At 36.5% G+C, this 26,605-nt stretch overlaps 1 protein-coding gene across 14 annotated transcripts in view; it reads right to left on the minus strand.

Annotated features, from left to right (window-relative positions):
- MAGI2 (membrane associated guanylate kinase, WW and PDZ domain containing 2) overlaps positions 1–26,605 on the minus strand; it is a 742,272-nt gene that overhangs the window by 73,511 nt on the left and 642,156 nt on the right. For 11 of the 14 annotated variants that reach the window (XM_065049172.1, XM_021300626.2, XM_065049173.1 and 8 more), the window contains 3 exons: positions 20,960–20,991; positions 16,146–16,335; positions 1,582–1,673 (listed from right to left, as the gene is read on the minus strand). In XM_065049172.1, coding sequence (XP_064905244.1) covers positions 1,582–1,673; positions 16,146–16,335; positions 20,960–20,991 — 314 coding nt within the window. Of the gene's footprint in view, positions 1–1,581; positions 1,674–7,148; positions 7,191–16,145; positions 16,336–20,959; positions 20,992–26,605 lie in introns of all 14 variants that reach the window. The other 3 variants (XM_065049176.1, XM_005512076.4, XM_065049167.1) reach the window with 2 other exon arrangements.

Raw genomic sequence — 26,605 nt, forward strand, 5'->3', positions numbered from 1 at the left:
ACAGTCCTTTAGGTTGAAATAATTCTGTTTTATATAAATAATCTTCTTTTAGATGAGGCATCTGAGCTGCACTTTTCCTCATGAGAATGTCATAAACCTCCAGTCAAACACCAGGTCTGTGACTACTTAATTATTCATTTATAATTAAAAAAATACACTAGAGAAGACACCAAGACACACATTCCCAGAACACTGAGCAGCCCTGTAGCCAGGGACACTTTCCTGGGAGATGAGAAATACCACTAGACACTACTGTCCAAAGCAAGTAAAAGGATTTTTCTAAATCTTCGACTAGTGCCAGTTCTTTACAGGGTAAAATGATAAAATGGGACATTTCCTCTAGCTCCTAATAGATTTCCTCTCTGATTTCACCCAGTAGGTGAGCTTTGAGAACCTGTACTGGCTGGGCCATCCAGAAATGACAGGAAAAATGCTCAGGTGTAGAATTTGAAGATGATGGCTCAGTGGCCTCATTTTATGTGCACTGGGATCTGGTCCACGGCAGAAACTTACATGCCAGAGGGGCTTCAGCCACACTGCAAGTGTAGATGATGAAATGTTGTTTTGAAGTTCATCTGTACAGCTTCACCTTATTTAGCTTTGAAAATCCATTACAAAACACTTAGTCTAAAATAGAGTCTCTGCATTTAAGCCAGCACTTGAAGCACCTTTGTTAGAATACATTGCATTTGTTTCTTTTTACAAGAGGCATTGGTAAACAATGTTTATCAGTACTTCAACAGATGTTGACAATGTGTTGGTTAATGTTAATGCTTGAATGACAACTATATTATTCTGTATGAAATTGAATATGGAATAAATAAATCTATCAACTAGTTATACATTATCTCAGAAATGTGGTAACACAGGACTTGGACTATGCATAGGGTTGTGATAATAAAATGTTATCATTATTAACTTGGGATTAGCCCTCAATGGCAAACCATAATCATAGTTATTTTGAAGGAGTACTAATTCTGCCTGCTCTCTCAAAACTATAGTATTTATACATATCACTAATTTACCAAAATATGTACAAATTTATTTAAAAAATCATGTATAAGTTTTATTTTATATTTTATTTCACCTGCAATGCATCTGTGTTGGTTTTGTTACCTGTTATTTGGTTATGGGGATGTCTCCCTGTTAATGGTATAAAGCTACCATTTTTATGCCCGATGCACTATGTGATGCTGTCATCTAACCTAGAACATGGACTACTGTTCCCTGGTGGGGCTTTCTGTGTTTTTGGAAATAAACTGCACTGTCAACAGTACTTTTAACATTATACATATATATAGTCTGCCTATACTGAACAGAGTTATGCATAGTTTTACGTAATCTGGTTTTTAAAATTTTCTGCTTAAACTTGGTTTTGGAAAGTAAGGATTAAAAGATGCCAGGCCACACTCTTCAGCAAAGGGCTGAGAGTCCTGTATTTTTCTATGGATGAATAAAAAACCCATTTCACTCATAGCCTTAATAGGGCATTCATTTGGGCTCAGCTATGTAGCACTATTTTTCTGAACTTTACACAGCTTATAAAATTATGAAAAGGAAAGTTAGGAAGAAACAACTCACAGGCTGTCCAGGCTCATCTCCTCCCAGGATTCTGAAGCCAAACCCAGACTCCATCCTCCGAAGGTGAACATCCAGCTCCTTGTAATCGGGACCTGGTTTAAAGGGAAATCCCACTGAGCAAAGCATTTTGGCTTTGTCTTGAGAATATGCACCATCTTCCCTCCCACCTTGTGTTCACTGCACATGACTAATGGCATCCTGGTTAGAACTGGCGGAAACAAATGGGACACAATGTGTTGTACAAAGACAAGGAGGAGACTTGAAAATGTAGCTATCTTGAAGGATGATTATGCTCAGTAGAATATACTAAACCAAGCTAGAACACATTCACAGGAGAACAGTACTGGAAACGTCTGTTCAAAATAGAGGTTATAAAGGTGCCTTCTTCCTACAACTGACTTCACAATATACTGCTGTTCATCCACCTCTGGCATTTAAATTGCTTTCCTTGAAGTTTGTTAAAACCTAAAGAGAATAAACTGAAATGGGAGATAAAGATGAATTGAAAAGTTATTAGTCCAGCTTGGAGAAGATGAATAATCATTACAAGTTGCTTTAGTTTCACATACAGATGTAAACCAGTCTTTTTATGTAATGTGTCTTTTAAGTACTCCATTTGCAGGTAATACCTTCACTTAGGAGTTTTAATGAAAGCTATAATTATAAGCCTTTGACTCCTAGGGTTTAAATTGAAAGCTAACATCATTAACTTGAACTCCTTAATGCTACTCCATTTAAGTCTCAACAGGTTTATGAATCATTAAAATTGTGCTTCCATATGCCTGTGTAACTTGCCTGTAAACATACATTCTGCCCTGGAATATATCTGTTCAGGAATGTACTGCTCTTTAAAAGCCAGTTTCTTATAAAAGTGTCTTTAGGTTCATTTGAAAGAGACAGTTGTTTTGGATCTTGATACCCTCAAAATATAAAAGAGACATTTTGAATAAAATTTCAAATCATATAAAGCGAAACAATAAGGAGCTAAAGGACAAAGAAGTGGTCTATTTTGACTATTGCTTTGTCTGCATGTTCAGCGATGCTTTAGACTCATCACCCAAAGCAGGACAGTGATTAACAAGATGACCTTTCGTACAGCTTGCACTCTGGCCTGCAAATTGTGACAGCTTTTGGCCAATGTGAGCTAGTTGCTAAACCCAAAATACAGAACGGAATGAGTAAGTTTACTTCAGCAAACTGTAGTGTCTCCTGTTGTGACTTCTTTCCTCAGGAGGGAAGGGACTACAGATGGCTTAAACACAGTATTTCAGTGACTGATTTACAGATACCTCCCAGATGCCATCAGTGGACACCTCATAAACTGCAGAGTTGCACAGATCCCAGGTTTAATCTGGATTAAAGCTGATTCAGTTTTAGTCAGGTTTTGCAAAGATAGACACAGAACTACATGCAAAGGCAATATACCATGACTATGCAATAAAAATCCTCTCTGGACAGAAGCACAGAGATGCTCTTGTGCTTTAATGCTTCTTGGGTTCCCCCCCTATCTGGGACTAGAAAGTGCATTGTTTCAGCAATGTATATCTGTACGAGTGAGACTGAATCACAAATATTTCAGATGGAAATATAAAAGTATTACTTTTCCCTTCCAACTTGCTTCTCATATCTTTAGAAGACAAATGCAAAAAAATTTCTAACAGGTTATTACCCTGACTTTTTTCAATTTATTTAGAAGTGTCCCAACAGTGCATAAAAGAACAAGTTTGTGCATGTACAGTGTGTTAATATAAAGATTGTTTCAAAGTTGTGAGAGGCAAAGGAATTTTAAGATGAGAGCGATACTTAATCTTCACATGATCTGCTGTGCCAAGGTATAACAAGGATGGAGCTCAGTACTAGGGAGAGGGCTTTGTAGACAGACACAGTGGGATCATCATTTATAGCACTCATTTATAGCACTCAAAGGCGCTGCTTCCAGCAGTGTGTCACAAGCCAAGAACTACCTTTATTTGCACACACATGAATGAATATACACAGTTGGGAACACATCAAGAAAGTGTGAGAATATCAGGGTGTGAAGAATACATACTCTGGCATACTGAGATGAAAACTTCCCTCATGTACATGCATTGACAAAGCTCATCCAAATCAACATTGGCACCAGACACCAAAATAAGAGGTACCATTTTTTTAAAAAGAGGCTGATTTCTACATGGAATGGAAGAGGTAAGCTCTGTTGACCATGAAAAGGTTTAGGCTAAAAATACTGTATATGAGCATACTTTTTAATCAGTTCTAACACAGTTTGGAAACCTTTGGATAAACCAACCACACCATCATGCTTGTTCAGAAGTGCCTTCCCTCCCAAAGAGCTGGAAGTCTATGGAGTCCATTTTCTGCCAACTCTTATCAGGTCATTGAAAATTACTTTTAAAAAATAATGTTATTTTCCGTTCCACCTGGCAAACAAAACATAGAACTGGAAAGAATCCCTGGGTCATCTAGTCTAGCTCTCTGTTAATGCAAGTCTCTGCAAGCAAACAGCACACAGACCTTTCCAGTAAAGACACAGACAAAGAAGACACTGTTTGTTGTCTTTGTCACTAGGTCACCTGCCTCAGTCAGAATTTTCCCTAATGGATTGCACATCATGATTTACTTACTTTTTGACAGTAATATTGCACTATCTCCAGTGACTGACTAGTACGCTTAAAGTGTTTCCTCCAGTGCTGTTTCTGTTTGTTTCAGCTTTTGTGCTTGGTATGATACGGCTCCATTGGCTGCACTGGCCAGCTCTCCATTGGTCTGGAGAAAACTATACCACAGATACCGGAAGTTGTATGTCTAAGTGCAGACCTGATTTCCACCCTTAGATTTTGTGCTTAGGACATTATTGAAAAGCTCTCCATTAATGTTACCCTTTCAGTCCAGAAACTGTTCTTTTGGTAAAATTGCTTATCTTCTTTCTAGCCATTCTTCTTTACATTTTGTGCTAAGCACTGTCTTCTCAAGGGTAGCATGGAAGTCCATCAACTATAACTGGCATTTTGTAAAATGTCAAGTTGAAGTCTAGATTGACTAAACATGCATTGCTTTTTTGGTGCAAAAAATCTGCTATAAGGTTAGTCGATTTTTGGTAGACTTCTTTTGCATTAGGTCTCAGCTTATCTCTATATCACCAGTCTTTAATCAAAAATATGTTTGAAAGTCTCACTGATGATGAAATATCTTTTTTTCCTGTTTCCTAAAGACATACAAGTTGTTCACTACCATGTGTTTTTACTTCAGAAGCTCATGCTTGGTAGATATACTAAAAGTTCCCACTATTATGTGGCAGCAGTTTCAATATTCGTGAATGTACATCAATCAAGTATTCTCATCCATACAAATAACTACATTTCCTCTGATATTTCTTCAGTTCTTGCTTCTCTATGATTCTGATACTTCTTTTTTTTGTTATGTTTGTTACATAAACTAAACCTTTTCTTGCGGGAACAGATGTTCCATTGATCATACAAAGAAAATGACCTATATCAACAGGAAAATGACACTCCTGTTCTTTGCAATATACTGCAAACTGTTGGTTAATACAACCTCATCATGAAAAATAAATAAATTATTTTTTCTGTTTGTAAGCTAGATTAGCACCTTGTAGTTCATGCCAAGCACGAAGAAATGAATAGGTTTGCAGACATGGGAGTCAAGCCAAAACTAGAGTTAGCATAGTCTTTTGTACACTTTGCTCTTCCTTTGAGTCAGCTTAATACACCTGAATGTCTCATCTCCTACAAGTTTCATTGAAAGGAGAGTTGTAGCTTAAAGTCAACATTTCTGATCATATAATATGGGTATCCTGTGCAAGAATAACAATGTTCCCTGTTCTCCCTTGCCTACCTATGCATTTATATTAGTAAAAGAATTTTAGATTTGCCTGCTAGTAACTTCATTGTCTTTTTTATAGTTATAGCATTTTGTTTCTTCTTTTTGTGTAAAGGAAAACTTTATTAACTGATCATTTGGTCTAGAAGAGAAAAAAAAATACAACGTTTTGCTATGTTACAAAACCAGCTGGCTCCTCCATGAATTTGGGAATGGTATTGGATAAGTTGTGATTCGCCCATTGTTGCACAGTGAGAATGGTAAAGAGCATTGGGAAATTCTGTTGTCTGTTTCCTGAACTGTGAGGAATGTGCTTTAAATGTAAAAGTACCAGAATAGATTGTTACTGAACAACAGTGAGATCTCATAGGTAAAGATGTGATTATCAACTCTTAGCTACATTTCTGTATTGTATTCATCTTGATTCCTAGGTGAATTATGCAATGATAAGTGTACATGCAGTTGTTTCTTAAAAGTATGTAGAGAAAATATATCCCTGAAGATGATTAATTCATTTTCTGTATGAGTCAAGTTGCACAAGTGCTATGTGATTTTTATAGTGATAAACCTGGTATTTGCGGTGATGCTGTATATTCTATTTTTTATTAGTATTAAATCTGTTCTACATTGCAATTAAAACAGGGATGAAGAGCTTTGTTGTAGTAATTTTACAGTTTTTCTGGGTGTACTCTACTTTCCTGCTAAAAATAAAAATTAATTTGGACTTCTTTGCTGAAGTTGATGAAGATTTTTGTTCCATATAAATTATTACTGTGAAATGTGAATTGTGGTTGACATAAATCTACAATAACTTTTTATCTGAGGTGCAGTTGCTCCTGAAAGATGTGAAAAGCTTGAAAACAGTGATGGGTCTGCTGCTCTCTGACACGAGTAGCTTTTTAAAAAAACACGGACATTTCCTCTTGGGTGTTTATAGAGAGGGAAAACTGGTAAAGACTTCAGTATAAAAATCAGCAAAGCAAAAAAAGCCCCAAAAATAGAATTGGTGAGATAACAGTGTTATTCAATATATAAACCCTACTGGGATGTGCAAAACTAGCCCAATATCATATTCAAGTTAGGATGTCTGTCCAACCTGTGTAGGACTAGAAAAAACAGGATTGTCAAAACAGCCTGTTTTAACTGTTCACTTAACATGATCACATTGGGAAATCAGGTACTGCTGGTTTTTAAACAGGTCTATTGCCACTTTACAAGACCAATCTTGATTCAAACATCCCAAAAGCTACTATTTTTGAAAGTTTTTGCTTTTAGGTGTTTACAGAACAAGATACAGATATGGGAGCAAGGAATGGCTTGGTCTGCCTAATACACTTATTTTGTTCTTTTACAAATAAAGACCAAAGTAACTTCAGTTTTACACAAAATATTGCTTAAGCTTAAATTTGGGTATGAAGTATAGATATATTTTTATGTTAAAAAACTGAACACTAAAGTATGAGAGCACACATGAAACATCGTAAAACATACACAAAGACTGCCTGAAGAAAAATAAATACTTTTCCTTGCTCAGAATGATTTATCTTGCTCAAAAAAGACTTACAGTTATCATTCTATACCCCACAAAGTTCATACAAAACTAAAATGGTGACCAAGCTGTCATGACTGGCAATTATCTAGAAAAATGATTAAATAAAGAAGAATAACTAAAACATGAAATGGAGGACAATTGGTTTACAGAACAATGAAGGCTGAAGAATACTTGCCAGAGGAATCCGCTCGAAAACCAGTCCTGGGCAGCACTTGTTCTGAATAGGAAAATGGGGAATTAAAGATGAAATACATTTCTCAAGTTATTTAAAGATGCAGCATCAATTTCTCTGCTGTGTTTTGAATTACTGAAGTGCAATTTCTACTTTTTATTGCCTTATTTCTTGTTTTTTTTAGTCCTCCCCTCCTTCCTCACTTCCTTGGTGGTACATGTATGTGTTCTGTCTAGACATACACCTGCCTGTCCCTTTCTATGTGGAGGGAAACAGATGGTGAGATGGTAATGTTCCTTTAACATAACATAGGTTATGATGAAGTTAAAACCGTTAATGTGTTTAAAATTGTGTAAGTTAAATATAATGTTTATTCTTATTGAAGTACAGCAATAAAAGGGAAAATTTAATAGCTGTGTTTAGATGACTTGATGACTGCTTTTATTCATCTCAATTGCAAAATGTCTTTTATTATCAAGAAGAGCAAGATTTTGCTAGAGGGATGTATGTTGCCAATAACAACAACTGCTTGTAAGTTAAGGCAAATGCAGGTAAACCCATTTAACCTACTTTTCACCTGCTGTGTTAGGAGTTGTGTCATGCGGGCTATGGTGTTTTACTTTGTAGGTGGCTGCACATCTTTGCTTTGGTGCTTAAAAGAGGTAATTTCTTCACACACTTCAGATTTTGTAAAGTGATTTGTGATCCTTCAAGATGAGAGGTGATATCTAAATGTAAATTATTCTACCAGCACAACTATTGAAAGCCAGAGCCTTTGAAACTGATGCTGCTCCACTGGAAACTTGGAGAAATGATTTTTTTACTCACATTCCTTCAAGATTTTAGAGGGATTCTTAAAAGAGACAGAGTTATTTTAATGTACAGAAAGCAATTTCATTTTTATAGTCTCGATTAGCTTTTATTTTTGAAAGGACCCAAGCCTTTTCTGTTGGTCATCTAGCTGGAATTACTCTTTTGAGCTGCTGTAAGATTGGTTCATTCTGTGTTTCCATTTCTGCTTGCATTCACAGAATCACAGCATCACGGAATTTTTGTGCTTGGAGTGCACCTCTGGAGATCATCTGGTCTAACCCACATGCTAAAGCAGGTTCACCAGAGCAGATCACACAGGAATGTGTCCAGGCGGGTTTGAATGTCTCCAGACGAGACTCCACAACCTCTCTGGGCAGCCTGTTCCAGGGCTCTGGCACCCTCAAAGTAAAGAAGCTTCTCCTCATATTCAGATGTAACCTCCTGTGCCCATTGGCCCTCACTCTAATATCCCTCAGATCCGGCCTCAAGCAGCAAAATGAAAGAAGCACAAGTGTTCCCGACAGATCAGGGAACAACTTGCTGTGTTAGGATAGTCACATATCTTAAGTGAGTTAGCAGTATCTTTCTTGTAAACTGTTTTTTCTGGTCAAGCAGAAGTGCCTGTCAATGAGGTAGTTTCCTTCAAAGCTAATCTTATTAAGCTTGATCTGGCTTTTGTTCTTGGAAAGATGACTGTTCTTTGCCTTGCAGAACTTCATGTAGTGTCTCATGGTGTTAATTATCAACTCATAATCAACCATTATGAAATCTACCATTTTTTCTTCATTGCAGTTTAGAAATTCACACATATGGAGCTTGGAACTTTGCTATGCTGAAGATGTTGAATCAAGCCTTAAAGTTCTTAAACATAAAACCTAAGCGCAGACCTGTATTTTTGGTAAATACAGCAAAGCAATGTTCATTTTAGGAAGAACCTACTATCAGCAGTCTGGTTCTGTGTGCAGTACATGATATTTATAATTATGTCACTGGCACTTTGAAAAACAGAATATAATCTTTAAATTGTTGGCTCATTTAATAGGCAACTGTAAGCAGCTAGTCAAAAACTTCAAAAGTGGAAAGATCTGTGAAGAACATTTAACATACAAGAAGGGGCTTTATTAGCAATGTATTCCTATATGAAATACTGAGATATGGGTAGTTATTTTCAAAACTGATATAGTTCTGGGCTCAAAGACCCTATGGAACAGCAACTTCTAAGTGAAGAGGAAGGACCCCTTGGACTGGTCCTCAACCAAGCAACCAGTGTGTGCACATCCTGGTGCCCTGTATCTGCTGAGAACAAACTGATTGAACTGGTGACTTTACCAAAACACTGAGACAGACACTCCAGCAAGATCTGTTTTATAAAAACCCTGTCAATTAGGTTTTGTAGGAAACTAACCTTTACACAAGACAATTTGAAACTTTCCATTTACTTATTATTAAATTAATTTGGGCATTTTCTAAACTTTGACTAAGTTACACCTCATCTCTTAGGAAATGAGGCAGCAGAAGGCATGTTTGGAGACATCCAGACTACCCAAAACTGTGACCATGAAGAGGCATTCGAAGTGCAGAAATCTTTAAAATGTTGACATAAGGTTTGTGTATTCTCCAAACAAAGCCTTTTTGGTTGAACTTCCATGGCTGCATTGTCATGAGTAGCTGTAGTCTTTTCTGTGAAACAGGAATGAAATAATTGCAAAGTAGAGCTTGAGTAAATAACAAAATACCTGGTAAAATGGCTGCATTAATTTTTCTAGTTCAGCTAACCTGTCCTAGAAACAAGAATCAGGAAAGTAAAACTAAGAAGCCTTCCTCTGAACTGGTACTTCTATGTAAGTGTAACCGAAACGAATCTGCACCATGGGGATTGCTCTATGTACTCTAAAGAATGAGGATGCAGCTGTGGATTTCAAAGGTTCTTTCTGTACTTCAAGATTTCTTCCATACCAGATGAATGCAAAGTCAAGGTTAATTTTGCCATTAGAAGATAGAATAGTAAAAAGCTTGCACATTTGGCTTCATGCTTAATCTACAATAAATTACACTCATGGTTTTGAAAGTGAAAGCTGCAAAATATTTGTGAAAACAGATAAACAATAAACAAGACCTGGGATACAATCCTGACTTAACTGGAATTAACGGTGAAAATATCAGACTTCTTAGCTGGCAGATACAGCCCTAGGAGCACAGTTCACCTACAACATGACACAAGGGTACTCTTATTTGCAAAACGGAGTCACTGGTATTCTCTGGAGGAATGAAACTAGTACTAGGAAGCATTTATTTTTCAGCATCTGAGTCCTAGCTGTGCTTAGGTAACTAGGAGTTTTACAAATGAGCAGAATTAATATGATCATACTGCAACGTCCTTTCCAAACAGGGGCAAGCAGCAGTTTGAAACAGCACACAGGCAATGAATTTTCCATGCGCTTGTGACCAATTCCCCAATGCTTGCATGTTAGTTTTCTTAAATTATTATTTTGACTTCTTAAGCACACCCTATCACTTTGCAGATGAAAATCTATTTGTATACATTGTAGTAAAGTGTAAATTGTTTAAGAGAAAGGAATTCTGCATCTTTAATACTGCCATCAGTTGTAAAACTGACACTTCACATTAGTGTAGGCTGTTTGGGACCTACTTTGCAATCCAGCAATCAAAATCACTTTACATCCACAGTACTGTGATGATGTTAGTCTCATGATTTCATTTGAAAATGCTTTTGGTTTCCCTGTCAGTTCTTATAACCAACAAATCCATTTTGTCATGGCGAGTAACTCTTTCTGCAGTGATGAACAGTACAAAATTATTTGATGGTGGTCTGTTAAAATGTATCTCCTTTTGTTATGTATCATACCTTATTAAAAAAAAAAAGGTTACATTAATTTAGTAATGTAAGTTCTTAGACCTTCTCTATGCTATTGCTTGGGATAGCAATAGATGCAAGCAAAACAACGACCTGTACTGTCTAGAAATTACTTTGAGAAATTACCTTTGAGAAATTACCTTCATATAATTAAATTGCTCATGGTCAAGGAGTACTTTGATGATAATATGTAATAATTAGTAATTTCCCAATACTCTTTTATTTACTAAGTGAAGACAGGCAAGTCTTTACTGGTACAAAGGGCAGTAACTGCTGAACAGAAGTATTGAAAGTATGGCAAGCTGAGCTCGATGAATATTTTAAACTAGAACATAATTTTCTAAATTTGTAGTCCCAAACCCTTTACCCATTCAAATAAATACTTTCTACCTCTAGAATACTTCAGAATACTGTGTATTTAACACTAGCATAGTGCTATATACACATACATACGCACACATACGTATATACCTTTTTAAAGCACCATAACCAAAGTGTGAATTTTTTTTAGACTAGAGATGAGCAAAAATGGGAAAAATTGTTACAGGCAAAATTTTTGTTAGAAAAATATTGTCTGAAAAAAATGCATTAACAGTTATGTGAAAAATTTCCTTCCATTTTTAAGACTGTAACTGTGTAGGCCTTCGGGCAAAAGGCATTGACAAGAAGATCCTGCTTAGTTGTAGACCATGCCATAGAACCTCTCAGGTGATCATTCATTCAGTTCTATATAACTAGCATTTTTTTAATGCTCCACAAGTATCATGTTTAGGAAACCCTGATGGTCTTTGTATTTTTCTGCAAGAATGGTATTTTCAGAGTTACAGATTATGATTAAGTATAATGCTGTCTGACAAATCTTTCCTATTTTTGATACTTTAATACCTGATCTGAATACCCACAGTGGTATTTCAGATGAAAAGTATCCTGTGAATATGTATTGAAATACTTGTCTATGACCCTTAGAGAAAGTTATTCGTAAGTCTGCATAAGAAAACACCCTTATTTTATGAAGGCTAATAACGCATTGTTTTAATACATGGGCTATTTACATGTCTCACAGTTGTTGGTGGACTGTGCTTTTTGGTTCTTTTCCAATTTGTCTAACTATCTGGCAGAAAAAAATGTACAGAGTATAAGACAGATGATGGATTAGAAAGGAATTTGGGGAATTCGTGATACCATGGTCAGAGGAGAAAATAACATGGGAGATTTTGAAGGAAGGAACCTTTGTTATTCCAGTAAAAGGTGGAACTGTAATTATTCAGTTTTCACTTTTAATGAGAGCTTATCACTGGCTTAACTCATTCTTCTTACTGGCATTTCTGTGTCACATCACCAGTCTTGGTCTAATACACTCACTGAAGGACAAATGTAACCTTTTATTTTACTGCTTTCTTTGAAGGAATATAAACCTGAATTTATATTATACATTTTATAACTACAGAAATACTATAGCATTATGACGCCCAACAGTTCTGTGTCCCTATTTGCCTAATGTCTTCCTGCACAGGCCCCTGGACAAAGTTTGTTATAAACTGTGTATTTACAACAAACAGTATTCAATATAACATATAGGACAGGATAAAGAAAATGTTAAATTCAGGAGAATGAGTTCTGCCAATGGCAGCTGTGGAGCTCCATTTACAGCTGTAACAACTGGTGCATATCAAGTCTCATAATTTTTTTGTTAATATTTTTTGTTAATAATTTTGTTAATTTTGTTAATAATTCCTGATCTGATGTTCCATCTTCTAGCTCTTGTACCAAGCTTCCATGGATACAAGCAGAGTCACACTGTCAATTACATCCCAAGAGTTGTTGTAAGGAGAAAGAAGTTAAAGGATTGCCTTTCAGACATCTAAAATTTATAGTTGGATGTAAAAAGGAAAAATAATTCAGTTGTTTGAGCAGGTCTGCTCCTCCATTTCTGAGTTTTGAAAAATAATGTAACAGCAGAAAGCTTGGTAGGTTCTCTTTACCAAAGCGAAGAAATAAGTGGAGGGAAAAACAACAACTAACCAACCAACAAGAATCAGAGGGAGGGAGAGACATAGGTCCAGAAAAGAAAGAGAACAATATAATTTCCCGTCTTTTACTTTTAGGCAACTGGTTTGGATGATGTGATGCTCTTCAACAGTCTTTGGAAACACTTTATTCTCCTTTTTGGCTACTTGGAGCTATTGAGCAGAGCTGATGGGTGACAGTAGGAGCAGGTGAGAGCTAACAGGTAGGAGCTGACAGGTAATAGCTAACTAGTGACAAATAATTTTCCAAGGAGCTACGACTTAAAAAATATAGTTGCACTCCACTTCTGTACTAATGGATCATTTGATTTGTCTCAAATCTGTATTGATAGAACTGCCTCTATGGAACTGTTTTCAGTGAGAAAGCAATAGTCCTTTTTAATTCCTATGTGATCATTAAAAATTGAAATCTCTCTATCGCACAGGGTCAGGCAGGTCCTTGACGTGTCTGAGGTGGAAAGACATTCCTGTACAATTAAAATCTTCCCTTTCCATGGAGACTTTGTGTTTGAAGCCCCTTTCTAGCTATCATTAGGTAGGGATGAGCATACCTAGTGGCAAGAGCAAAAGCTTGTGAATCAGGCTCCTTGGGCTTCTTGCTTTGCTTTGAGTCGTGTGGCTTGTGCTCCTCACAGAACTACGCTGTGATGCATAACTGACTCATCTCCCTGACACAGAAGCAGGAGGATTTGATAAGGTCCTGGTGAGTGCTGTAGTGAGATCCTCTGACAAAAGGACCTATAGAAATTCAGAGGTCTAGCAGTACGAAAAGGAACTGTTTAGTAACAGTCTCACTGTAGAGAGAAACAAAAAATCTAGCACTATGTCTTTCTTTTTGAGTTTTCCAGGTCATAATTGTTCACTTCTTTGCACTATTTTTAGAAGATTAACCTCTTTCTTTTCTGGTCTTGCCAGCAGATAAGGTAGGCTTGCTTTGAGATATGAAGTACTTAAAAAAATCTGAAAGTAGCTGAACTTTTTCTGTACACTTTAAGGGTATGTCTTTACTGAAGATAACAAACCTGACACAGCCATATGGTAGGAAACTGTATTATCTTGAAACTCTCCCTCCCATATACTCAATTTAGATGACAATTTCTTGACTCAGTAATGGATTTTCTGCCTGTTGTTCCTCTCACTTCAGGAAACACTAGCACTAAGTAGAGAATAAAAGCAATCAAAGGCTTGACAAATTGAATTTTCTAAGATGTGTGGTTATGGCATTCAAGAAACAAAAATCTCAGGGAGAAAAGAGATGTTTGGAGGCAGTTATTTAAGACCAAGGAATATGAATATGTGCAGAAGAGATGTGGTTGGAATCAAGAACTAGAGAAAATGTTCAAAGGATACCAGTGTCAGAAGACAACAAATTGAAGCTTTCAGGATTAGCTGAAAGATCAGGACACTGCTGGAAATCTAGGAGGAGTGGTTACCATACTCTTGTTTTTTCTCTCTCACTTTCTTTTTTTGGGCCTAACAGCTTCATGATTTTTAATTCTTATTTTGTCTGGATTTAATTCTTATTTTGTCTTTGGCTGAAAAAGGCTTGTGTACTATTTCCAGTTGCCTCTTGAACAGAACTCAAATGCAATTAAACCATTTAAACACAGGCTTTAGCATAATTCCAACCTACAAGTTAACAGCTCTTCCCTTGGTGTAGAACATGCTCCTTAACACAGCAGAGTATATCAGTAAAAGACTGGAGTTTGTGTTGATCGAGAAAGAGGTGCAATTCAGGGACTACGTTAGAGTTAACTTAGAGCTGATAAAAAAAAACTTGGTGTTCCTCCATCCTATCCATCCTGCTGGGGACTGGAAATACCAAAAAATATCAGGAAATGCTGATGCTATAGTTAAAGAGCCAAGGAAAGTAACAGCATCACCAAACCCATATCTGGGACAATAACGTAGAATCACAGAATCATGGAACCATTTTGGTTGGAAAAGACATTTAAGATCACTGAGTCAAACCGTAAACTTAACACTGCCAAGTTCCATGAAACCACGTCCCTAAGTGCCACATTGTCATGTCTTTTAAACACCTCCAGGGATGGTGACTCACCCACTTCCCTGGGCAGCCTGTTCCAATGCTTGATTAGCCTTTTGATGAATACATTGTTCCTAATATCCAATCTAAACCACTTCTGGCGCAACTTGAGGCTATTTCATCTTGTCCTATCACTTGTTACTTGGGGAGAGCAGACTGATACCCACATCACTACAACCTCCTTTCAGGTAGCTGTAGACAGAGATAAGGTCTCCCCTCAGCCTCCTGTTCTCCAGGCAGAACAGCCCCAGTTCCTCAGCCACTCCTCATCAGACTTGTGCTCTAGACCTTTTGCCAGCTTTGCCTATCCCTTTGCACATTCAAGAAATTTGTACCTTGCAGATCATGGATTATGATAGTTTATGTTTATCTCTGTCTCAGGGACCAGGCAATATTAATGGGCTAATCTGGATCAGCTGCAGTGCAATATTTTATGTGTAATTTATAAAGTAATTTGGTCTATAGGCTGAAGTAATTTATGAAATTAATTGAAAGGTGGCATGTTCAAGTAATAATTGCTATGAAAAAGATTTAATTAAACAAACAAACTACTTTGAGGCTCTGATGTTAATAAGTGTAAAATCTCTGTACAATTTAGAGTAAAGTTTTCAGCTAAAATATTATTTATGATAAGGAGTATATAAGTTTAACCCCTTTTATACTTGTGGAAGATATATGGTACACCACTCAAAACCAAGAAAAATAAAATCAAGATGGCAATCTTGATGGCTCAGAACCGTTTTGTATAGATCTTCAAATAGTACTTATTAGTGCTATGGGTTTCCTTCTAACTACTGAAGACAATGTGAAAACTTGCCCAAGTAATTTTTATAAAAACAAAAAAAATCTGTAATTTCTTTAATAAATCTCACTTTAAAGTGAAAGTAAGGGAAAGAATTCTGTATTGATAAATTCACATCCTCCTATTGGTTAACTATGAAGAAAAATAGCACAGTAAAATGTGGTGGCATATATACTGTTCTTCACTAAGGACTTAACAATCAGAATGAGGAAAGTAAAAATATAAGGGAAAATACCTTCAGAATCTACACAAGATCTAGGAAAATGTATAAGTGTAGAATTTTCGAATCATTTATAATGGCCTCTATTACTAGGATTATAGTTGCTTTCTTTAAATTACAAAAGATAATTATGGAAATTATGCCAGCAGTGACACATTCACAGGCAAAAGCTTAAAGTATTAAATGGTCAGCAGGGTGAACAGGGCTTTCACTTACGCCTACTTTCATATATAGCTCTTGATTTCTCATACAGCTCATACGGGTCAGGTTTTCGTGGATCAAAGGCCTCTGTTGAATCGGGAAATGAACTCCTATGAAGAGCGGGTGGATAGGGAATATTCTGTGGCATAGCTGGAGCCGATAGGCTTGTTTGAGGGCTGCCTTGATTCTCCCATCGTTCCATCACCTGGAATAAAAACATACAGGGAATAAAGATAAAGTTTTGCCAAAATTGTGACTTCCACAGTGAGACCCAAGACGCTGATTTAAGTTAAAGATGTATTTTGTAAAATTAGCAAGTCCCTTTGCTGCCTTTTGAGATGAAAGGTGTGTGTTGTGCTGTTTATAAAATGATGTACTTAAATTTACTCGTCAATTTGTTGCTCATGGGAAGATGTGATCTTTCTTGGATAGTATGATCCCATATGGATTAGGGTTGAACGTTACCCTTGAGACATGTTTAATGCCTTTCCCAGCATGTGCTGAGCTGTTGGAAGTTTTGTGCTAATGGCAGAATCTATGGGTCTGTGAAGATACAGTTGTCAGATGCATCAAAATATATAACAGAAATTAGTGTTTAACAAAGAAGTGGCCAGATTGGGTAGCAACTGAATGATCTTAATGCTGTATCTTTTTGAGAACGCATAAAAAAAGCTAGCTGTCCAGGGAGAAGCAGATTACTGTAACTGAGCAGAATTCACAGCTTCAGTTGAAGAAAAAAAAAAAAAAAGGGGGACAATTATTGCAGCAGGTATTTGAACATCTAGTGATAGCTGAAAGTTCAATGGTAAACCACAGAACACAATGAGCAAAAAAGTGAGCATTAGCCTGATGAAGTCTTTTTCATTTCTTACTGTTTCTTTCTTATACAAAAATTACGTTGGCACCCTCCAATTAAACTCCCAAGCATCGAACAAGCTTTCAACTCTTCCAGACCATTTAGAGTAGAGAAGTACACAGCAGTTTATTATCTATGCATGAAAGCCACTTCTGTCCATGTTTTCTACAAGACTGCCCTGAGTGGTCTCACAAGTACCTCAAGGCAGAAAAGACATAATACAATAGATTGCACAAAAGATGACTTGGGGAATCTGCATTTTTCTTTTTGAAGGACTTGGCTACTAATTAAATTGCATTAGCAAATATATTTGAAGAGGCTAAGTTAAACAAAACACAAATGTTTATCCCAGGAAAAGAATATTTGCCTTTTGCTGTGATCGCTCCTGAAGCAAAGTATGGTAAAGACTTCACAACAGTATGTGCTTGCACGTAACCCAACAATCAGTTAATTATACAAAAAATGACCCTTGGATACATTGTGAACTGTAATTAAGTACCACCAACTTCTAGTGTTTTATCAGCAGTGCCTTATCAAAGATGATCGCAGGTTTACAGTAAGTTTGCTCTACAAATTCTGTGATTAACCTTTGCCTTTAGTTCCTGGGTTTCAGAAGATGTTTGGCTCAGCAGGCAGGCTTTGCTCTCTGTTCTGATGATTAACAGCATCAGGCTTTTTGCATATTGAGTATGTGTGGACTACAGATGTTTTAGAGTCCTCCTGGTGAACATGCTGAGTAACTATCACTCTGTACATCCCAGGTGATCTGACACTTGGCTTCATACTTCAAAATAAATAGAATATGGATATTGACCATTTTAAATTGTTGAGGACCTCATTCTATATAGAGATTAGTGTTACAAATCAATCTGTGCTTCTGTCAGAGTTTCAGCAATAAGTAGGGCTGGTTCATTAGAAACAATGAAGAAAGATCTCGGTATCTCAGTCAATCATAGGATGACTCTCACGCACTAGTATGCATTTGGTATGATATCTAAGTTGAGAAGTGTTATGAAGTGCTAATGATGAAGATATGGAATACTGTATTCAATATTCACCAATGTTGTTTGAGAAAGACACATTTATTTTGAGTCATATACACAAGATGGCAACTAGGATGTGATATAAGAGGGAACTATAGATATGTAGATCCTGTGTGATACACTGATATATGGACATACCTGAGTTACCATCAAAATAGCTTAGGTACAGGAAAGTACCTAGGGTACCCTCGGGTACCCTTTATACCAAGATAAACTCATCCTCTTTGTTGGGCAAAGTAGCCTATGTTGTAAATCACCTGAATGTCACTATAACACTTCTGGTAGCTCTTCTGGATCTAAAGGAATCTAAAGGAATTATCTCAGGTATATATACAAATATATACAGTATATCATTGTATCGTGGAAGTGTAAATTCAAAGGTCTACAGAAACAAACCTGATTATGACCCCTGTATCTAAATAGGAAAGGAGAACTGGGCTCAATATATGCTCCTTATGATCAAGGAAAATAATGGAGAATTATGTTTAGGTTTTACCTTCAGAAGAATCTAAAAAATAATACAAGTCAGTGAAACCAAACTATTTATCTTATTGCTATGAAGCAGAAAGACATGTGGGGTCCTGTCTATCTAGAAGTGAAGTTTTCCTAACTTCTTGGTCAGTGCCAGAGAAATAGAACACTTACCTCTTTCAAAATGTGAAACTAAATAAAATTAAAATATTTAAAGAATGCTTTAAAAGAGAAAGGAAAATATAATTATCTTTGATGAGCAAAGTTTTCCCTGGAGGAAGAACAAGAAACTGGAGATCAATTGGTAAAACCCTGCTGGGTCCCATATGTCTAACTCTTGCTTGCTGCTTAGCTCTACATCTTCAAGAGTGAAATTAAAAAGCAAGGAAAACATTCTTACTTGTGGGTAATACTGCTAGCATAGATAGTTATATGAACAGATAAACACAAATTGAATTATATATTCCCAAACCTGTATCAAATAGTTAAACAGTTACACAGTGTTTTGCAGTGCGAGTTATCATAATGTCAGCTCACAGAGCAAGGTGCTCTTGGAAATGAGTAAGCGTGGTATTGAGTGCAGGGCATCAAATCTAAGTCAGGGTAATGGTTTGGTGACATTGCTCAAGTTAATTTTGTACTAATCAAATTGTATTACATGTGATATATATAATATATGCACTATATACATAGAAAACACAGAAAATTTCTATCAGTCCAGGTTACTCTGGGATGTTGAGCACACTAGGATGCAGTGAACACCATCCTTAAGCCTCTGCCTCAGGGAGAGGAGCTTGTCTCTTCTCCTCTTCCAGCCAATGGCCCGTGGTCCCCTTTTTGCTATAAAGAATGGTGGGTGCTTCTCCTCTGTGTAGCCAGAGAGGTGAGGGGGCAGCAATAGTCACCCATGCAGAGAAGAAACCTGCGTTTGGGCTATCTACAGTTTTTCTTTCCCATTACACACCTACAGGGCTGTTCTGGGATGCTGGGAAGGCTTTCTGAACCTGCTGGTGCTGGCCTGATTGCTTCCGACTGTCTGCAGACAGTCAGTGCTTCAGGGGAACCTTGTTTCAATCTTATCTTCACATCTTGGGCACTAGAGATTTATGTCTGATCATTTCTCTAGTTAAAGTGCTGACAGAGGAATTGCATACTACCTTTGTAAACTCCCCTGCTGAGACTATCTCAAATAAACTAGCTGTCAGTGGTTAGCCTGCATGCAGGTATGGTATCTGCGAACAATGGTGTTATGTTATTTTGTGGGCCCTGGTTTCCTCAGACTGTTGCATGAAAAACTGCATCACTTGGGTTGTTTATCCAGATTCTGATTATTGGCAAGTGCTACTTGAATATGAACTACTATACTGTTTATATAACAAAAGTGTGCAAAATATCATCAACAATATGCTGATGTTTATACATCTGGTGCATATGTAAAGAAGGTGAGCATTGACAGTTGTGTCAGCTGATTAATTAGTTGCCATTCATATTTGACAGGCTACACAAATTATTTTGGTATGCGTTAAATGTGTTATGATCCAATATGAGAGGATGTGAAGTTGTCCAGATTCAACATACCACCCCACTCCCCCTCCAAAACATAATAAAGGTATAAATCCTGTAAAAAAATATTGCTATTGTTATTTCTATTCCTCTCAGAAGCCTTCAGGCAGAGACAGGGCTTTTTTTGTCCTTTACACACCTCTGATGAGAGACAGGCATTGCTTTAAGATCTTTACATCTAAATAAAAAAGCCAAATTAAAAAATCCAAAACAAACCAGACAACCAAAAAAATAGACTATGATTTCTTTTTACACTGTGAATGTTGTCACAACTTCAAAAATGATATAATGTGGCATCAACAGAATACATACAGTCACTGCTTACAGGTCTTACAGTAGCAAAGGTCTTCATACCTTGGGATTTAACGTCAAAATCATAGAAACATAGAAATATTGCTTAGAAGGCACCTCAGTAAGTTACCTAGTTCAAGCTCTCACCCAAAGTGTGACTATTTCCAGCTCTAGAACTACTAATGCAGGAAAGAGTAACAATCACTTTAAGGATGTTAAGCTCAATCCACTTGTAAACCAGAAAAAGTGCAGGTTGTCCATTGCAAAGAGGTTACCAACGAGAAGGCCAACTAGACTAGCCTCACTGCTGAGGCCTTCTGCTGCCTTCTCCTCCAGACCCCTCCACTGCATTTCTGGTTCTTGACACCCATCTTAACAGCGAGACGTTCCTTTCTCCAGACCGCTGCTGGCAGACTCCAAGTCAATAGATTTGCAGAGCTTGTTAGTGAGGCCACCCCTGATGCTGTCTCACCTAGAGCTGGGGTACTGCTGAGAGGTATCTCATGAGCTGCGAACAGGAAGGTTATGTGAAAGTCTACAGAAATTTGCTTTGAATGACACTCATCATATGATGCCGATGTGTATAATTTTGAAAGGGAACTTACAGGCTTTGGAGTTTTCCATGGAGAAAAGAAACCTGAAACAAACAAAAAATAACATTAGCAGATTTTTCTGATGCATAAAGAGTGGAGGCTAAGTGGTGCCTATACTCCCATTCTCATTCACGTCTACAGATAATATTGGTATATATGAAAATTTTCTACACACAAAGGGTGAAAACAAAAACCACAGGGGATAATTTCTAAAAAAATATATGCATATATATATTTGTATATATATACACATAAATATGCAAGTGGAGCTATTGAGATCATTGCCATACTTTACAAACAGCATGGAATTAGGTGGAAATTAAAACAACTTAAAAAAAGGACTTCCAATTGTCTTGGTGGACATTGGATAAGACACCAAATGACCTGGTATTGATGTGTCAAATGCAGTTGCACCTTTAAGAAGAAGCAATGCAGATCATCCCATCAAGAAAACCTAATAATACAAGAGATTTTTTTTTAGAAGAAAAATGTTGAAAAAAACCCCAAACCTGTTTTATCAGTCTAGATAAGGTAGGCAAGTCTTGGGAGGGTTGCTTGTTTTGATACTGTTCTGTTTTTTTTGTCATAGTTAGCAAGTGGTCAGACATGACTACCTCTGCACAACTGGTTATCATCTCCTATTCCTTGGCCATTGAGTGACTGATAACTTACTTTAGTGACTTTCATGAATTTCAACTATTGTAGCTTACAAATGTTTAGAACTCTCCTTTTCGCAAAAGGACACAATTTGAATAGTCATTGTAAACACAGCTCTTGTGTAGCACAACATTAAAAAGCTTAGAAAATGTTAAATAAAAAGAAGCATTTCAAAGGATATTGGGTCACATGTTTTAAAGTATCAGCTTTCAGCATAGCTTTAAATAAAAAACTCAGTCTCAGTTTAATAGCAGGTAAAAAAAAAAAGAAGTATGTGGACCTTCCGAAGTAAGATTAAAAGCTAATAACAAAGAGCTCATTTGTTTTGTCAGAAGCAGAAATGAGGCTTAAATTGAGACATCTACTAGGAAGGCTACTCTTTCATTCAGAAAATGAATGAAGCTGTAAGAGTAGTACTTCTTTTTCTAAGGTGAGTCTAGAAAAAAATTAAAATCACGAGAACACTAAAGAAGTATTTTTTTATAGGCAAATCACAATAGGAATTATATTTGTGTAATATATATATATTTAATGCATGTGAGGTTCCTAGAATTAGGTGATAATGAGATATTTTTTTCTGTCATGATATCAAATTCATTTAGACTGAAAAATTCTTGCAGTGAAAAAGCACTTGAGCTGTTTGCGGAGAAACACTGGCTGTTTTCCAATGCTGATGTATAAGCTATTAGTGCTTTTAAATGAAAAGTATATTGGGAAAAGTAATCATGGAAAGGTTTATGTTTACTGACTCTACAGTATCTGGATAAAAATGGCTATATTAAAAAGTAGACAGATTTCATCTACAAATTCAAGTTGAGATAATAGACATCAAGGCTTGTAAATCACCTTTAGTATTAAATATTCTGTAGTAGAAACTTATTAAATAATTTCTTGGATGGCAGATGGCTACCTTTGTATTACCTGCTATTGTTATGTAGTGAAAGAGTGAAAGTATAAGAGTGAAAGTTAAAAAGTATTTTCCCTCTCTAAGCTAAAGATAAGATTTGAAGCTTGCAAGGTTTGCTGAAAGGTATCTGAAATCAACGTACTACACTGATTTGGTGTTTGGGAAAAACTGGTAGAGGTAACACTCCCTCCTCACTGGTACTGGTGTGCTTCCCATAACTCATAGGCAGCAAAAATTACTCAAGGTCAAATTGAACTGCCATTTTTTCCTGTTTACTTACTGTCTCCACCTAAAAATATGTTTTTCTGGAGTTATCAGAATTTTTTGTCATTGATTAAAAATATGATATGCATTCATAAATCAAATACATAATGAGAGATAAATCAAGATTTTTTAAAAAACCCTCTCAATTTAAAAAACTCAGTTATTCACCCAAATAAGGAGAACATGGACTTATATTTAGCTTGGAGGTTATGGGCACAGACTGCAACACATAAATGACAACATCTACACTCAAAACAAATAAAAGACCATATTTATTCACACAGCATGAAATTATGTTAAGAAAACTAATAGGTATAGGATGCCACAGAAGTAAAAGATCCAAAGCAAAATTTTAAAAAAAGTGTTGGATATCTATATGTGTACAAAAGCATGTTAGAAGCTAAAATTGCTAAAGGTAACAAACCTTGAAGCTGATATTGAAATCCATTCTTCAGATTTAAATTCAGCTATTAGACCAAGACCTCACATAAGATGAGATGGTGCTAGACTAAATAGATTAAGGTCTAGTTCCATTAAGCAAACTCTTATGCCTTTCATGTATTTAATTTTGCCTCACATAACATCTGTATTCTCAGCCAAACTAAACACCCTTTTTCCCAATCTAAACAAAACTTAACTTTAGACAACGTATGGTGTTATCTGTTATTCAACATGTCCAAAATAATCCCTAATATTTAAATACATGCAACTGTTGCTGGAAATTCAAGAATTTAAGAGCATAATACATATGTAGTATATTGTAAGTATAACGGAAACTTCACATGAAAAAACATAAAAGCAAAATGCACTTTCCTGTGTATTCTGCATGCTCCCTTCAAATTTTCACCTTTAAATATTGTTCTGCATTCTGCATGGGATCAAATCCGCTACATGTTGAAAATTACGGCTCGGAAATGCACCTGTAGAATGTATCTTAATAATGTGTACGTAGTGCATACTCAACAGTGTTGGCCACCTGCAGCCACATCTACAGCTGGCAACAAGAAGCAGTGGATTTTCACCTAGTTTGACCTCACTTCACAACACCAAGTTTCCCCTTGACTTTCTGGAGCTGGTTCATTACGTGCTGTAAAATTTCCTGGCCAGAGACAGAGAGACCACACCTGAACAACAGCCACCAGCAGACTGGCAGCAATTCAGTACTGACTCAGAGGCAAGACTGGAATTTGTGCTCTGAAGGGTGCAGTTTCTGCTGAGTATTAATCCAGTACTAATAGTGCTCAGCCTTCTAATCAATTAACATCTAACTAGGCATGCATACTGGATAAGGTCTTATAACCTCCTTATCTCACTTCCAGACCTCCACTTTTCCCTCCCCAGACTCCTAACTATATCTGTCCAACTTCTACTGTCCAACTTCTGATGTCCTCTATAAAAGCATGAGTAGCTGAGAATATTATATACATGTACATATAAACAATCCTCACCTCCTTATTCACATATACTTTTAAAATCTGAAATAATAAAAGTAAACTTAGATCCACCTAAAAATACTTCATGCAGTCTGTTCTTCCCATGAGTGGCTTTCTGCTCCCCCATGTGCCTGACAGCCACCCCTTCTCATAGCAGCTTCACCACATAAGTCGTGGTTCACTTTCTGAAGACTCACATATCTTTCTATTTGTTTTAAATAATTTTCTATTAACACTCTGTGTAAAGACAGCAGTACAGGTCTGAATTCATTTTGGAGAGTGGGGTTACTGGCTTCTGTCAAAGAGCGACCACCACCACGCATCAAGATGCCAGCAGGAAAATACTATAGTTACAATCTGGTGTATTGTAATATTATGTGTAAGCATGTGAGGATAAAATACATAACCTCATATGCTTCTCCAAAGTTAGTTTTGAGAATACAATGATTTATTTTTCAGTGTTGACCACTTGAACTGTAATGCGGTACAGCTGTTGGTGGCTGACACCTTTATTGAAATTTTAATGTTTTGTTTTAAATAAATAAGCTGAGGTACAGTAACAACCATATGCTTTTTAAAAATCAGAACAACATTTTCTCATAAAGAAGTGTTAGAAAAATTATTGTTGACATTGCTTTTTACATTATATTCACCACCTTCCAAAATGAGCTTCCCTGGAAATCAGAGATGTGATGGTTTCAATGTTGTAACTACTAAAAACCACCAGTGACGGAAAAGAGATTTTGGATTCAAGTGTATTTGTGGGAAAAAAGAACCTTTTTTTTTCACATCAAGGCAAATTCCAGCTTCAGGTTACTGTACTTCTCCTTTTTGATGAAGATATCCTATAACAAAAGACAACTCACATCACATTCATTGTGTCTATTTCTTCTTATATACAAATTTAAGTATGCTTTTGTCATAAAATATGCCTACAGATTTCACATGCCTTACACTTCAGCCAGTATTTATTGTTGGAAAGTTTAGCTTTCTAAAAGCAGCTTATCAGACAGGACTTAAAGCATTTGCAAGATAGAGTCCTGATTTGTTTGGGTTTTTTTTTTTTTTTTTTTAGAAATAACAATCTGAATTCATCATATTATGCAATATCAGTAATACAAAACCAGCATTTGGTTATTAGTCTGCTGCCATGTACATGCTTTTCATTAAATTTTCATCTCCTTATTCTTTTCCACTAGATAAACCAGTATCCTCGCTGTTTTGTATTGATTCCTGGAAAAGTTCTTATGATATTGTAAAATCACAAGTAACTAACATAGGTGTTGCTCAACCACAGGACCTTTAATAACGTTCACCTCTGTGGCACGTGTGTATGTATAATTAAACTGAAGCCCGGGAACAGTTTGATTTCTGCAGTGATGGTGTGTGGTAGTGCTGCAGGGAGGAACTCAACAGCATCAAAGTAAAGCCCTTTCATACAAAGCAATGTTCAGTGCATGTCAACTCCTCTCCACATCACTTGTCACACTGATGATACAGCAAGTGTTTTGCCCATTAGCTTTTTCTGGGCTTCTTATTTTGTGTGTGTGTGCTATAAAAGCCTTGCTGTGCATGGCTTCCTGAGCAAAGCTGTCCCAAGCACTGCACAGACCTTTCTCAAGTAGATGCTTGGAAGTCAACAAACAGATGGCTGACGAGCACTCCCAGAGCATTAACTGACTCCATGGGCATCTTATCAATGTCCATGTGACAACACTTCAACAAAAGTTTTCCTTTCTAGAAAAGTTCCTGTATAAATTTAATGTAACAGTACTTTGGCTTTTATTTTCTGTACTTCTTTCCCTTACTGGGATTCCTGAGATGTGTATCAGTTGCCTACACTGGGGCCTCAGTTCCAGAGCTGTCAAATACCAATTAACTTCAAATGGATCTGACAGTAGAGAGCTTCTTTGAGAGTTCAGACTTATTGTGTATGCCACTAGGATGCAGAGAACTGTTTCTTACCATTCGTGTTATATCTGGCTTATCGTCCTGTGTGTTTCGCTTTTGTTGAGCTATGCTAGGTGTGGCTGGATTAGGTGCACAGAATTCAAGCTAAAATTGGGCTTACTCATTAAGATGTAAAATATCCTTAAGCGAAAATTAAAAAAATACTGGTGGGAGAGATAATTTTTTTTTTTTGCATACATAGAACAAATATATAGCATCAATTCAACTATTCTTCAAATATTTTCCCCTTTTTAGGAAAACAATGAGAACAGGTAAATTAAATTTATATACTGTAATAAGCAAAATCTAAAAGGAAACAGTGATTTAAAATAAATAGAAATAATACTTATGAAAACAGTAGGTGATAAAAAGTTTGAATTGGTCATGTCATATTTAAAATATCAGATGATGTATAGGGAATGGCAATTAGTAGCTCCATTTCTAATA

Source organism: Columba livia, chromosome 1, assembly GCF_036013475.1.
Source record: "Columba livia isolate bColLiv1 breed racing homer chromosome 1, bColLiv1.pat.W.v2, whole genome shotgun sequence".
Lineage (NCBI taxonomy): Eukaryota > Metazoa > Chordata > Aves > Columbiformes > Columbidae > Columba > Columba livia.